The 14,853-nt window shown below is 40.8% G+C and overlaps 1 protein-coding gene across 1 annotated transcript; it reads left to right on the top strand.

The window, feature by feature from the left end:
- Window positions 1-3,384: 3,384 nt before the first annotated feature.
- LOC122617430 (lachesin) lies at window positions 3,385-14,153 on the top strand. The gene is made up of 11 exons (XM_043793284.1): window positions 3,385-3,536; window positions 5,519-5,625; window positions 6,938-7,142; window positions 7,201-7,362; window positions 7,602-7,730; window positions 9,549-9,639; window positions 10,202-10,285; window positions 10,501-10,610; window positions 11,712-11,774; window positions 13,196-13,477; window positions 13,545-14,153. The coding sequence occupies exons 1-11, from the start codon at window positions 3,422-3,424 to the stop codon at window positions 13,604-13,606; spliced, it is 1,410 nt and encodes a 469-aa protein (XP_043649219.1). The 5' UTR covers window positions 3,385-3,421; the 3' UTR covers window positions 13,607-14,153.
- Window positions 14,154-14,853: the final 700 nt, after the last annotated feature.

Below are 14,853 nucleotides of genomic sequence, written 5' to 3'. Positions count from 1 at the left end.
TCTTTGGCGAACGGAAAGTTTCACTTGTCACAGGCTGTGGAATTTTTGCGAATAAAAGGCTTTCTTCGAGTTGCGCGAGCGGAAACGTGGGTTAGCTACAATATATACATGTCGAGCTTGTTAAGTTGTGATTGCGCTCTGGCCTAAAAGTGGACTTCTGGCGTACTGATTGCATCATAATTACCCAACTGCCTCCGTCCCTGATTTTTGCCCCTAAGTGCTTTTTAACGAGCTCTCTTCGGTTTGGCTGCTGGTGCTGCTGTTGCTGCTGTTGCTGTTTGTTGTCCGTTTGAAAAAGGGCCGGAAATGGGGGGAGGAGGCAAAAAATTTCAAACATTTGTTTCACCCCCGCCCCAAAATGATTTTCTGTCGTAATTTTCCCCCAGTGAACCAGTCATGGTCATTTCCCTTTCAGCCGCTTTCCAAACGCTGTCGTTATAATCTGCTACATGGACCCCATAATTTGTAATTTCAACCTAATTACTTCAAGCGCAGGCGAGGGGGGCACAGACCAGCTAAACAATGTTGTCCGAAATAAAATGTCAAAAACCAAAGCATAACGCCCATTTCGTCTGAATCACACACACTCACAGACGCACACACACGAAGGACAAAAGGACACGCCCCCTCACACGCACAGGGCGTATGATTTTGGTTTTTGTGTCCTTTGCTGGTGACATGTGTAAATGATCTGGCAGCGATTTCTGTGTCATTTAAATTGATTTTTACGCCTGTCGGGTTATTTTTGTTATTTAATTAAACTGGAAGTAAAAGCAAATGTGTAATTATAATAATAATAATTGAAATTAATTCTGTAATTATTTTCTCATTTCTTTTGTTGATTCGTCAGCACAGGTAGTCATTATGTGCCCTCTAAAAACAACTTTTAATGGAATATCATCATTTACCTTCTAGCCTCCAACTAAAGTTATTAAATCAATCAATTACATCAACATGTTTGTAAATACGGGAGTGTAAAAAAGGCTTTATTAATTGGATTAAAATTCCATAATTCCAATCCAATAGTTTCATACTTTAAATTTGTTTATACATCAATCATTTAACCAAATGCAAAAAAAATATGCATTGCTGTAACTATTTCTGAACAGTTTCACAATATATGTACATAAGTGTAGGAAAAAATCGAAATTAATAAATGCATGTACATTAATATTTAAGTCTTTTGTCAGACAACGAATGAAAAACTACGAAATATCGCAGCAGAAACAGATTTTTTATTTTTGGCACCATCTATTATTTATATATTGAAGCGCCAACTCAGTTGAGTTGAGTAAGTGGATCAACTGCATCTCGCTCGTTGGAGAGGATTGGCCAGAATGGGGCCAGGATGGGGGCAGGAAGTCAGGATGAGTCTGGCAATGCAGGAAGCTGATACGGAATGTTCATTCATATTTCATTTCGCGAAATTGTTCGGGGCCAAGTCAGAAGAGTGCAGCAGAGTCGTCAGTCTAACCAGTCAGTTGAAACGCGTTTCGATGGAAAAACAAGACTCGAACTCTGATGGGTTCGGGGGAATAGTTTGGTATAACCTTTAAAAGTTATCCTGGAGTTGAAAACATATTGGCAGATAATGTGTCAATTCAAATTAAAACATCTTAAACAACTCATATAAATAAAATACATTTTCGACATCTTGTTCACATCTTATACAGGAGAAATCTTTAGATTCACCGATTTTGATTTAACTGAATTATATGAGATCCTAAAGTTAAATAGAAAATAGATGAAAAAATATTAGTAAATTTTTTCCACTTTTAAAAAAACATACCTGCGAATTCGTTGCAAAAGTGTTTACAACTTTTACAAGGGCATTTTCCTCCAACGGAAAAGTGTAAAAACGCAACCAAGGCAATTGAAGTGCAATGGCTATGTCGTCATATAGCCATGGTAACACCACCAGTTACGCCAGAAATCAGCGGTCACCATGACGTTGACCGTAAAAGTAACTGTTGCAATGACACAGCCGTTACTGCCGGCCATCCATCGCAGCACAACGTGCATACGTATTTTTGGGGCCATAAAATAGTAACATCAATGGAACGCATTCATACGTGGCACATTCGCGCATGAACCTCGACTGACCGGAATAAAGTGCTATTAATAATAAATGTTGCATTTGGCAGGGGGCGAAGGCGAGAGGTGGCCAAATGAACTTGGCAAACCGAAAGCCGAGCGCCGAATACAACCAACGGCCAAACAGCCAACCAGTCATAACCCCGTTCATTGCTGGGGGATTTCCCATTTCCCGGTAATGAAAAGCAAGCTGCATTGCGTACGCCCATTGTTCCCCGACCACTAAAAAGGGTATCATGATTGCTATTCGAAATATGCTACAATTCCTGGGATTCACTCAAAAGGATTTCCAGTCACACAACATTTTAATTCTAAAGAAATTAATTTAAAATGAATTTACGAATAATTAATTTAATATATAAATAGTAAATATTAGGTCTGTAGAGTTTGGAATATTTTTTTAACTGAGTGATAAGCATCATCAACAATATTTGTATTAAATGTTGAAATACTTATTTTAAAATAGTTTTAAATACTTTATTGATGACTGTGAACCAATTAAATTGAATTAATATTTGAATTTAAATGAAGTTCTATACAAAATGAATATATTTGTTTTGTGGGTATTTTTTTAATGTTTTTTTTTAATGATATTTTATCCGTTGAATTAAACACACTTCTGGAGCAAAAAACTCCCACTTTAGTTCTCCTATATTTCGGTAATTGTCATAATCAATTATGATAGCATCAACTAAAGGGTATTCCTCACTTCGATCATTTCTTGCAACCTTTTTGGCTGGGAAAACTTGTTGTCCACATACAACATTGAAAAGCCTGGGCAACAACAGAGTGAAAGGGGGGGGGGGGGAGTGCAATGGCGAGTAGCAGGACGACTGGCATAATAATAATAAATGCCATAATCCCCACGAATCGCCGCTCCTCTGCGCCCATTTCTCCGGCCCTTTCGCCGCTTTCTCCGTGTGTGTGGGCTGCATTTTTATTATTTCATTTTCATTGTTTCATTTACAGGAAAAACAACAGCCGCGGAAACACAAAAACAAGAACAGAAATCCATGGGCAAATGCCATTCGACGCGTCAAGTGAATTAAGCGATTTTTAAAGCTTTACGCTAAATGAAATTTGAATTGGCAAAGTGTTCACTTGTGTGTGCAAATTAAATTACGCAAATCAAATAAATATTTTAACGAAACCAAAATAAGAGCCCCAAATAGTACGGTGTGCAAATAAAAATGCTGTGCAAAAATAACCAACCATGGTGTAAATAATTCAACAAATGTTTTATAGCACCAGACATAGATAAAATTAATAGCAGAAGAGAAAAAAATCAATATAAAAAAAACAATAACGCAGCAACGAATATAACAAAATGTTTATTCTAACGGTAATTAAATTGCTGCTGATAGCATTGAATATATTTCCCAGTCGCTTCACAAATCGACGGATTATGTTCCTCATCTACATGACAAATCTGGTGACGCACGGTAAGCACGCCAATATATTTATTAATTTATGGATTTATTTTATAGTTTGATTAGAGCCAGAGAAACGCTGAACTCATTTAATGCACTTGTCAAATAAATTACCAAATTTAAGCTCGCTAATGCTGGGATTAGTTGGTGTTAATGCGTTTCATCATACTTAACATGGATTTATAGGCTTTTAAGCTCAACCAATTTGATTAATTTCATATTGCTTATTAAGTGCAAAATCCATTTAACGATTTTTCATATATTTTATTTATTTAATTCATTTTGAAATACAAAAATCATCATATTTAAAGCAAATAACAATAATAAAAGAATATTTTTTTTATACGAAAGCATGTCCTTGGGCACTCTCTCTTTTTTAATGCTCCTTAAATAGGCATTTCCATACGCTCGCATTTCCGCCACCGAGTACGTGTTGTTTCCCATGTTGAAGCTGTCAGATCGGGCCATAATTTAATTAAGAAAATGAGACCTCAAAACGTTGGCAACGCGCTGGTCCTCGCAGTGAGCCTAAAACTACAGCCCAAACGCAGGTGAAAGCCGTGAACCGTGATACAGGTGCAATGCTGGTGCCTAGCGGCCAAAAGGGGCGTGGCACGGAGGCTGTGTCTCGACTGCATGACGCAGATAACACGGCAACACGGCCCCATCAACTTGGCCAGGAGGTAGACCATGTTTTTATAACCGACACTGGTAGTGAAAATGGGCATATTGAAGATCGACAGAGGATTGTTTCAGTTTATTTTGGAAGGATCAATTTGGGTTTTATATATCTTTAAAAAATATTATATTTTGATTTTTTGAAAACTCAACAAATAGTTTTTTAGCTTGCGAATTTCAATTGTTTAGCATTTGTATGGCTTAAATGAGAAAGCCCTTCGAGGTAAATGATTTTTTGTAACATCTTTAGATCATGATTTCTTAAAATAATTTATAATTTTAATAAGGTGTATAAATATTATTGGTGATTATTTTTGGTAACCTTTTCAAAGATAGGAGGCAAATTTCTGGTCTAAACATTTTGTATTCAAATAATTTTAAACAAAGCATTTTTAAAAGAGTATACAAATAGTAGGAGGAGTAAACTTTTATCAGGTATTCCATAGTCGTTGTTCAGAGTGCTGTAGCATTTATATTATTTTCGCTTTTTGTGCAGCACTTCCGCGGCAAAGACAGCGGCACGAACACGAGCTGAATGCATAGAAAAGGAAAACGGAGACAAAAGTGGCATCAGGCAGCCTCAACAGGCAGCAGCTACGTGCTGCCACTATTGCCGCACCACCCCATCGTGCCCCAACCCCTCTCTCCCCCCGCCAGATAAAAAATTGCTTTGTTTAATTATTTCATAATGACGCTGCGGTTGCCGTTGCCGTTGCCACTGTAGCCGCTGTTGATTATATTTGGCCTGTGGGTCAGGGATTTCCGGCAACAGCTGCTATTGCTCCTCCATCAACATTTGCACTTCTTTATTTTTATTACCCGGCACACTCCGCTGGGCTTTAATGACTTCGTTATGGTTTCCATGGCGAGAAATGGGGCTTCGAGTGGGACGTTCGCCCACAAATTATTCATACGTACTTAAGAATTTTTCACAAACTACTTTTTGGCAAAAAAGTTCTTGAGAATTCAGTAAAAACGTATACCGCATTTGCTGCAAAAATATACTACAGAATTATTTGCTTTATTACTTAATTATTTTTGTTTTGTTATGTAACAAGGATCTTCGGGATTGCCTGGTTTCAACTTATAAGTTAATCCAATGAAGCTTGAGTAATTTTAGTTTTCTAAAGCCTTCAATTATTTCCCAGAAATCTTCAGCAGCTGTAATTTGAGCTTTATTAAAACCGTAAATCAGCTCAACTCAGCTTTGTTTGCAGCCAAAGCTCAATTTCCTTGGCCAGAAGTAGAATTAGGTTACTCAGTTGACGCTTTCTCTCATTAACTAACCCACTTTCACCGCCACTTTTCACTTGCAGTCATGATGGATGAGCCACGTTTTGCGCAGCCGATACCAAACGTCACCGTTGCTGTGGGTCGAGATGCCAATCTGCCCTGCGTTGTGGAGCATTTGGGTGGCTATAAGGTGAGAAACGGGGAGAAAGTGGAAATTTCGGGTGGGCAAAACCCTGGGGAAACTGTCATAAATCGTGCGTAAACTGAGCTCCATGTTTGAGCCTCGGCCAGTTGATGAAGGGGTTTGCAACCGAGACGGACACTGTCAAAAATCAATTTCACAAATTGCACAAGGACTAACAGACTAACAGGCAGGCAGAATGGCAGACTTCTCTGCCACTCAATTGGCAGCTAAAGATAAAAACACACCTATCAAAATGTTACTCGGAAATACAATGGAAATTCTGTGCCTGATATCGATGACTTTCTGCTGTCATTAGCAAGTCGAACTTTTGTTTGCCCGAGGACACAATTTATGAGCTGTAGTCGGCGCTACATGCATATATATGAATCTAATCTACAATAAGCTATGGATATACTCGGGCCAGGACGAAGGACCTCGGATGCTCTCTCGACCAAACAAAATGGCTAGAAAATCACTTATCATTTATCTCCCTCAGCTGCTGGCACACAGCGAGCTCATAACAAATCACAAATATTTACTCGCCATATCAACTTCATATAAAACACTGTCGTCAGGACCACCAGGGCCTAGCTAGGACACGAGTCCTTGCTCCGTGCTCCATGCTCCATGCTCCTTGCCCCTTATTGGACTTTTGTCAACATTGGCCTGGACATGAGGAAAATGGCGGAGGACAGTGAAGCGGGAAACTCATTGCTGTCAGTACTGGTGCTGGGGGCAAATTTGAAAAGTTTGCTGCTAACTCAAGGCTGGGAAAGTCCTTTCACCAGAAAGAGTTCGTCGCCAACACTGAGAAAAAATAGTTGTGAAAAGGTTTAGTTTTGGAAAACGGAATACGAGCAGAATCTTCGAAATTTAAGCGTTAAGGAACAGTATTAAAAATTGGTAAATCCAGGGGATTTCTATTAATATTTCGTTTTAAGGTCTCGGATTATGTCGGATTAGATTTACGTGATTTCATTGCCTTGCAAAAATTGTATTTCTCTGTGTAACATGTCTTCTGGTGCAAAGGCAGAGTAAAGTCCAAAGAAAGTGCGAACAGAAGGAGCAAAAAGTGTATTAAAAATGCGGAAACAGCTGTCAAGCTGGCTTTATCCTGGGGTCCTGCGTCACAACATGACGTTCATTTATAATGGCACTGCCACTGAGCTCTCCACATGTGCTTAGCAGTGAATCCAACTTGGAGGAGTATGGATGGCTAGGTCTTTAAAGAACGCCTGGAGGTCTTTCGACCTCTCGATTAACTGAGGAATTGTGCAAATAATGCGAATCAAGTTTGAAAAGTATGCACACTTTGCAGGTGGCCTGGATTCACATAGACAGGCAAATGATACTGACCATCCACCGGCATGTGATATCTCGGATACCGAGATACAGCATCACCTACACGGACAACACGTGGCTGCTGCACGTGAACCAGGCTCATCAGGACGATCGCGGCTACTACATGTGCCAGGTCAACACCAACCCCATGATTAGCCAAGTGGGCTACCTACAGGTGGTCGGTGAGTACTCCCCCATCCCACCCTCAACGCCATTTAATTAACAAGTGCTGACTCGCAGTGCCCCCAAATATTCTGGACATTGAGAGCACGCCGTCGTCGGTGGCGGTGCGTGAAAATCAAAATATCAACATGACGTGCCGCGCCGATGGCTTCCCGGCCCCAAAAATCATTTGGCGACGCGAGGATGGCGAGGAAATCACCGTCGAAAAGAAGAAAAAAGGTATGTGTGATATAAAAAAAAAGGGAAATATATATCTAAAACAAAGCATCATAGCTTAAACGCGGAGCACCTGATGGTTTAGAATTATTTTCCCTCGAAAAAATGCAAACAGCAGTTTATGCCAGCTCCCGAATTACCCTAACCATTTGAATTCGAAATTCACAATGCTTTCAACACGTTTATTTCCATGTTCCGGATACTCAATGGCCACCCCAAAAACCGCCCCTCGAAAACAACAGTTCTCGTGTACGATGCCGATGTCCTGCCGCTAACCAAAGTGAGTCGCAATGAAATGGGCGCCTATTTGTGCATCGCCACCAATGGAGTACCGCCATCGGTGTCCAAGCGGATCATTCTGGACGTGGAGTGTGAGTATTCGATTACCGGTGGGCGTGGGGCTCGTGGGTCGTCTGCTCGAATAAATGAGGAATGAATGCGGCACCGAACGTGGGGGGAAATCCTTTGGAAGGGTACATATTATATTAGACCCATAGTTGGCGGCTGTATGTGTCAGTTTTGTTGAAACACGCGCGCGCACTTACCGGAACGCGAGGAGGCCATTCATCCAAGCAGGCTATCCATCCATCCATCTAGCTACCTATCTATCTATCCGACTATCCCGGCTAACTGGCATCCATTCAGGCATCCTGCCAGCCAAACGTATCTGCTTCTCGTGCCGTATTCCTTCATGGAGCTGCGCATCGCCTCCTGGTTGTATGTACCTGCTGCTCATCAATTTAACTGCACGCTCGTTGCGCCGGCAATGAGTGACAAACGCGGCTAAGCTGGCGCCATCTAATGCAGCTGATATATAACAGAGGATACGTGTATAGAATACACTGAGCGAAATATTTCCAAAAATATTAGAAACAACATAACATGAAGTGCATTTGGTTGGAGGCAGCTAATACTTTGGTAAAGCTTTGTTTTCCCAAGCGACCTAAAAACTCAAGACAATCTGAAGAGAAAGTTGCAAAAGTTATGAACAAATTTTTAAACATGATTTCGGATTTTTCATATATATTTCGCCAGTATCCTTTGAACAGCAGACTTGGTGTCCTGTGGCTGGGCGTAAAAGCTAGTTTGCCATTGCACGCCGTGCGCCAGTAAACGCTTGTTAATCCTAACGAGTTTCAGCCAGCCGCGGCCCCCTTTCCCCTCTAACTGCCCACCCCCTGGTTCACCAATCGCCACCCCCCTTGACAATAATTCACGTCACGTACCTGCAATAAAGTCACTTGGCGGCGTTGCACGTATGACTTTGACGGCGTTTTTCTGTTTCGCCGTGTGTATGTCTGTGTGTGTGGGTGTGTCTGTGTGTGTGTGTGAGTGTGTATTTTTCTCTCTATTTCATTATGAACGGTTTTGTGCGTGGCTGGGCCAAGGGGGCGTCAGAAAAGGGGGCGGGGCACCTGAAAACGAGCAGAAATCCTCATATTGCAGGTGTAGGCATTGTCAGGAGCTTGAAAAAGTGGTCTTCAGTTTCGGTTTCATGTTTGAATGTCTCGTTGAGGCTGGCTTAAAAAAAAACATATTTCTTGTTCAATAAGATGGAAACTTAATATATTGAGAAGGATTAAATCGGGTAAAAGCGGTTAAGTTTTTATGGATAAGATAACAAATCTGCCATTAGAGTAAAATAAAAAGACATTTTACAAAAACTCCAAAAGCTTAAACATCTTTTTTTAAAGACATCACTGAGATATCTGCAATTAAGTATACGTATTAATGCTGTGAGATAACGATAGTTAAAAAAATAATGATTTATGAAAAAGGGGTAAAGGCTGCACAATTATATGCAATACGGAAACAAATTTTCTTTCGGTCCTGTCATCTCTTCATCCGCAGCACGTACTTTCTGCAAAACTTAATTTATTTTTCTAGTGCCCTCATTTCACTGACGTGTTGTCTTAGCCATATTGTATTTCCTCCTGTATCTCCAAGTTTCCAGCTTTGTCATTGCACTTTCATTTTAAGCTGGCGCATAACAACAAAAAAACAAAAAAATAAAAGTAGACAGAAAACGTTGAACAGGCGTAATTCTGCCGCTTATGCGTGCTTTGCAGCGGCACTTTCCACAGCCTTCGTACCACCTGAGTTTTCCCCCAGGTGCCATTTACATTTGCTAACGTACCATATCAACCTGCTTTTCCGTTTCCCCCACTTATGCCCCTCTCTATCCACAGTCTCGCCAATGATTTGGGTGCCGAATCAACTTGTTGGCGCCCCATCCGGCACAGATGTAACCATCGATTGCCACACGGAGGCGCATCCCAAGTGAGTCTCCTCGGATTGCTTTTACTATATACGAGTTTATTTATTTCTGTTCATATTCATGTAACACACATTTAAGCTTAGTGCCAGGTTTATTTTGGATTTTCTATTGCACCCAGTCTACTCAACAGATTTTGTTTAATGGCATAAGCTTTTGTGTGAAAGCCTTTTAAAAGATTTAATAACGAGAGTTGATTCAAATTTGTTTTTAAGATACTCCATACAATGTCATTTTCTTAAACTGCTTTTTCAATAAACTTCTGCCCTCGTAAATTGCAATTTTTTCTTTTATATTTAATAGTTACATTTTTAGTTACTTTCACATAATTTTAATCGAACTAAGCGAGTTTTACATTGCACCTGCTTGCAGATGGATGTGTGAATCTGCTGATGTTTCAGCTGGTCTGTGTGTCTCTGTTGAATTTTGTTCATTCGATTTGCCTTTGATTTTGTTAAAATATTTACTTTCATTTGAGAGTTTGATTAGTTTCCCTCCATTCGTGTGCATGTGTGCATATTTTCGTTTACATTCGATTTGAAATGTTTTTTTGTTCCCTCCCTGCAGAGCCATTATCTATTGGGTGTACAATTCGGTGATGGTGTTGCCGAGCAAAAAGTATAAAACCGACTACACGGAGAACTCCTATCGGTAAGTCACATTTGTACAAAAGCAGAATAAGGAATTCAAAAACAAACTACACACAACATCGAAAATTGTGTTCTTAAATATTTATCATCCATTTGCACTTGCCGATTTTGGGGGTCAGGTGCAAGTGCAAATGCTTTAGCCCCCCCTTTAAGAAAAGTGGGGTAGATAAGCTGTTCTATGGATATATCCTTAAGCTTAACGTATCCTTCTTGCAGTGCCCACATGAAGCTGACGATAAGAAACCTACAATATGGTGACTTTGGCAACTATCGATGCATCTCGAAGAACTCGCTGGGGGAAACGGAAGGCTCCATACGTGTTTACGGTAAGTGCATGTGTGTTGGTAACTAAAGTGCACTAGTTACGGCAAATATACACACACACACACCCACACACACAGGAACACTCCCCCCAAGCAATGCAATATAGTTCGCCCTTTGTGGCACAATTTTGCCAAAAGCTTTTACCTATAGACCCTGAATCCACACGATTCAACCCTATATGTGCACTACACGTTGTCCTCCGGAGCGTAAAACTAAACGAGTGGTGGCTAGTAGCTAGTAGCTGGTGGCTGCTTCATAGTGGGTGCTGTCTGGCTCCATCTGCTCCATCTGCCCCATGCTCTCCACTCCCAACCAGGCATCCTCATGCCCCGTGGCCACACGGAGACACATTCACCATAAACGTAAACGGAAAATAAAGGTGAATTTCGGAATTGTTTGACTTTGTATCATTTGCTAGCCCAAGGAGTCGCCCATGAACATACAGTATATATATATACATATACGTACGTGTGCGCTGGCTGCATTTATTTATTTATTTTTTATGCACTTTACCTGTTTTCTCGGCTTTTCTCCTGTTTACAAGTTGCTGTTCAGCTCCTGCAGATGGCAAATGCCAAAGTTGTTCTATCCCAAAGGTTATCTCTGAAACACGTTGATCTTGGCTTTTCGTTGTTATTCCTTGCCATGGGAATTATTGCAAATCGTTTAGATTTAATAACGATTAATGCTGGTAGCAAGATTTGAGATATTTACATTTCTACTCCTTACTTTGAGAAATAGGCAACTGTCTTGAGGGCAGGCGAACATTTTAAAGTTGATTTTCCACTAATTTCTAATAATTTTTCTGGTGAGGCCTAATTGGGTTTATGGCTGAAACCCCTTAGGCTTCTAACTAAAAGCTGAATTTCTTTAATTTATGCACACTTTGTGCGTTTGACCTTAGCGCTGGAGAAACCGCACACTTGACACACTAAACCAATGCAAAGCAAGCGACATTAATTTCGCTGGCATAATGTAATGAAAAACCATTTTGTTTATTAGTATATATTTTCCGTTGGCTGCCTGCCGACTGCTACTGGCTACTGTTGCTTGAATGCCCTTCTAATTATTAATTATGCAATGCTATTCAATTCCATTTGCAGAAATACCTTTGCCATCCACACCATCCAAGCAGGTCACCCACACCACCGTCGAGTCCAGGGAGAGTAAGTATAGTATCAGTCGGAAAAGTGTGTGGAAAATGGGGGGAGGAGCGGGTGGAAAATGGGTGACGTTGGGTGTCCCACCATGCCAGGTGTAGAATGCCTCGTATTTGCGCTCAACACATTCAGCGTTGAGCGTGAAAGTCACACCACACACTCGCACTCACACACACAAAGGGAAGGATACAGGATACAGGATACGGCGAGCCACAAACAAAACTGCGAAAGTAGCAGCTAAGCCAGACAGATCCACAAACAGGGTGGCGCGAAGGGGTTGAGGGGGGGTTTGGGGTTGGAGTGTGGGTGGGAAATGGGGGTGTGGCACACGCCCATCAAGAGATAAACTAAAGCACTTTTGACTATTTCAGCGACGGGGCTTTTCGCCTCTCTCCACCTCCACTTACAATGGAAGAAAATGTTTTTACATTTGTAGCACACCACAATGTTTCCAAATTATAAGATTATTTTTTTCAAATATATATATTCCGTTTGAAATAGTTTGTTTTCCTTAAAGAAGACAACAATATCTTTAAATGATTTTTAAATGATAAAAATTGTTTCTTTATGTAGGCAACTTTTTTTCGTGTGTTCTTCAGTAGCTCCTGTTGAAATTCAAGTCGAGCAGAAAAGTACACACACTTTCAAGTCTCCGTCCGTTCTCGTGGCCGTGTCCTTTTTCCGTTTCCACTTCCACTCACACTCCTACTACCATTCCCTGTCCCATGTCCAGGTCCACGTCCTTTGGCTCTGGGCAAAGCAATATGCCGAGGATTATGCTGGGGCGGAGGAGGATTTTCGGGGGCATTAGGTTGGAAACACATTTGAAACACTGCCGCAGACTTTGAGCCCGTGAGCTGGAAGAGCCGGAGAGTTGGAGAGCAGAGCAAAAGACCAAGCATATTTTATTTAAAGTGACTGGCAAAGCAGCGCGCGAGCAATGCAACGGAACCTAATCCAGGAGTCAGCCAACAAAGGATGTTATTGTTTGTGTGTGTGTGTGGGGGTGTGAGTGTGCGTGCAGTCACATGTGTGTTGGCTCGCTCCATTGTGCGACGATATAAATTTTTTGTATCGCAGCCAAGATTTCCACGCAATTTAACTTGAAAACCCTGTCAGGCATGGGGTTAAGTTTTGTTTAAGAGACCACAACTTTTACTGGCCAATAGTGACCCACAAGTGAGCAAACAGTAAACGACAACAACGAGAACTTATTGTCGATTTCCGGCAACTGGGACTTTTCGAAGACTAATTTTGTGTGACACCAGGTAGTTTCTTTGTAATCAAAGTTCAAGCTAGCTTAAAATTGTAAATGATAGAGAACAGATCCTACTTTAACATTCAACTGAATGGAGTAAATTAACTATTTTCGAGTGACTACTGTATACTTGCCTATTAAAATGTATAATTCCACTTGTAATCTGCAGACAATATCATACCCTCATCACGCAACGACACAACGAAGTCCCTGCAAACGGATGTGGGATATGCCATGAAGAACGATTTGTATCCTGGCTCGGCCTCCTCCTCATCCTCGGGAGGCAGTTCCTCGGCGGCCTCGTCTTCCACCTCGATGCAGACCTCGGCATTGCCAGGCGGTGTGGCGGGAAATAGTCTATCCTCGATGGGCTCCAAAGGATCCTTGGCGATAGGCAAGAGCACGTTCTACACAGAACGACCACCGAATGAGTACGCCTCCTCGTCAGTGGGTAAGTCCTGGAAAGTCCTTTGCCTATGACAATCATACAATCGCTATGTACATCGTATTTTTCTTAGCTGGCCTGCTGCTGCATAGAGCATTGCTGTTCGGCTCTGGAATCTATCTGATCCTGCTTTGAAATCAATAAGTCGTTTGAGTTAATCAATAAGCATTTCGAAAATGCAGCCAAAGGGGGTAGAGAAAAACGGGGGAATAGTTTAGGTACATCATCATATTTCATAGCTGAAAGTATATCAAAAATCCAATAATAATAATTAACAAACAAAACTGCTTCAAACTTGGCTCACTTCACAGCTATAGGAATTTGTAAAATTATTAAAAATAAAATTGAAAACCTTAAGAAAAAGAAGAAGTATTTTGAAGAACAATAAAATGCTCATTGTATGTATAGAACTTATGAAATTCGAAGCTTAAGATAAATTACTGATCATATGAAAATCGTACGAAAATCAAATTGTACAATACACATATACTAGAGTTAAACTAGACTCAAGATGGATTGCTTGACACAAAAACGACCATTTAAATATATATATTTATTTTTTTAAGTGCGCCCAAAGCAAAGCTTTTCTAGAGCGAAAGACGTTTACCATTTGTATTTGAGTTGTAACATTTTGAGTTTCGCCATATCTTCAACTGAAACACTGAAGCTTAACTATCCAATATCAAGATTACAATCGTACAAAATTGTTTCAAATTAAACATATCTTAAAATCATATCTATATTTTTAAAAACATTATACTTTTTTATAGTTATTTCAACTTTTTAAACCCTTTTTTGTAGTCCCATTTAAAATGTAAGCAATCGTTTTTATTCGTTCAATCCGTGACAAAGTTTTCACCCCTTTTCCCAGCTGCAGCAAAGAATTCCAATTTATTTAATGATGGCAAAAGTCATCGGGATGTCAGGTCGGGCCACGCCCCCTTTTCGCCCATCGCTGGCTCTGAATTTGGTTGCCAAGCGACTTTTAAACGCCTTGAAAATGTCATTCGTTTTAACAGCGTTCCTGCTGTCAGTGGGACGACAAAAAATTTGCAATAATAATTGGCAATACCTTGATTCCGTTTCCTGGTCTTTCGGAAACCACCTCGTCATCGTCATCCCCGTCGTCGTCGTCGTCGGCTTTTGTGCACTTCCATCACTTTTTAATAAATGTGCATGCTAATTATATTATTACTCATACGACCCGTTGCCATGTGTGTCCTTTCGCTGTCTGCTGTCCTCCGCCCGTGGCGTTGCCTCTCCGTGCGAAATACTTGCAATTAATTTCAGCATAAAATTGCGTGGCCTGCGGTCCCTTCGGCCCCGCACAATGACACACAGTTAACATGTCCAATTTATTGGCCATAACTCATGCCCGGGAT

The sequence above is a fragment of the Drosophila teissieri genome, chromosome 3L (assembly GCF_016746235.2).
Source record: "Drosophila teissieri strain GT53w chromosome 3L, Prin_Dtei_1.1, whole genome shotgun sequence".
Classification (NCBI taxonomy): Eukaryota; Metazoa; Arthropoda; class Insecta; order Diptera; family Drosophilidae; genus Drosophila; species Drosophila teissieri.
This window is presented reverse-complemented; position numbering and strand designations above follow the sequence as displayed.

Bases quoted from the DNA above. Each gene is read 5' to 3' on its own strand.
- LOC122617430 (XM_043793284.1), top strand. From the start codon at position 3,422: ATGTTTATTCTAACGGTAATTAAATTGCTGCTGATAGCATTGAATATA. The intron at 7,363-7,601 runs GTATGTGTGATA...CGAAAACAACAG, and splicing joins CGTCGAAAAGAAGAAAAAAG to TTCTCGTGTACGATGCCGAT. The intron at 7,731-9,548 runs GTGAGTATTCGA...CTCTATCCACAG, and splicing joins GATCATTCTGGACGTGGAGT to TCTCGCCAATGATTTGGGTG.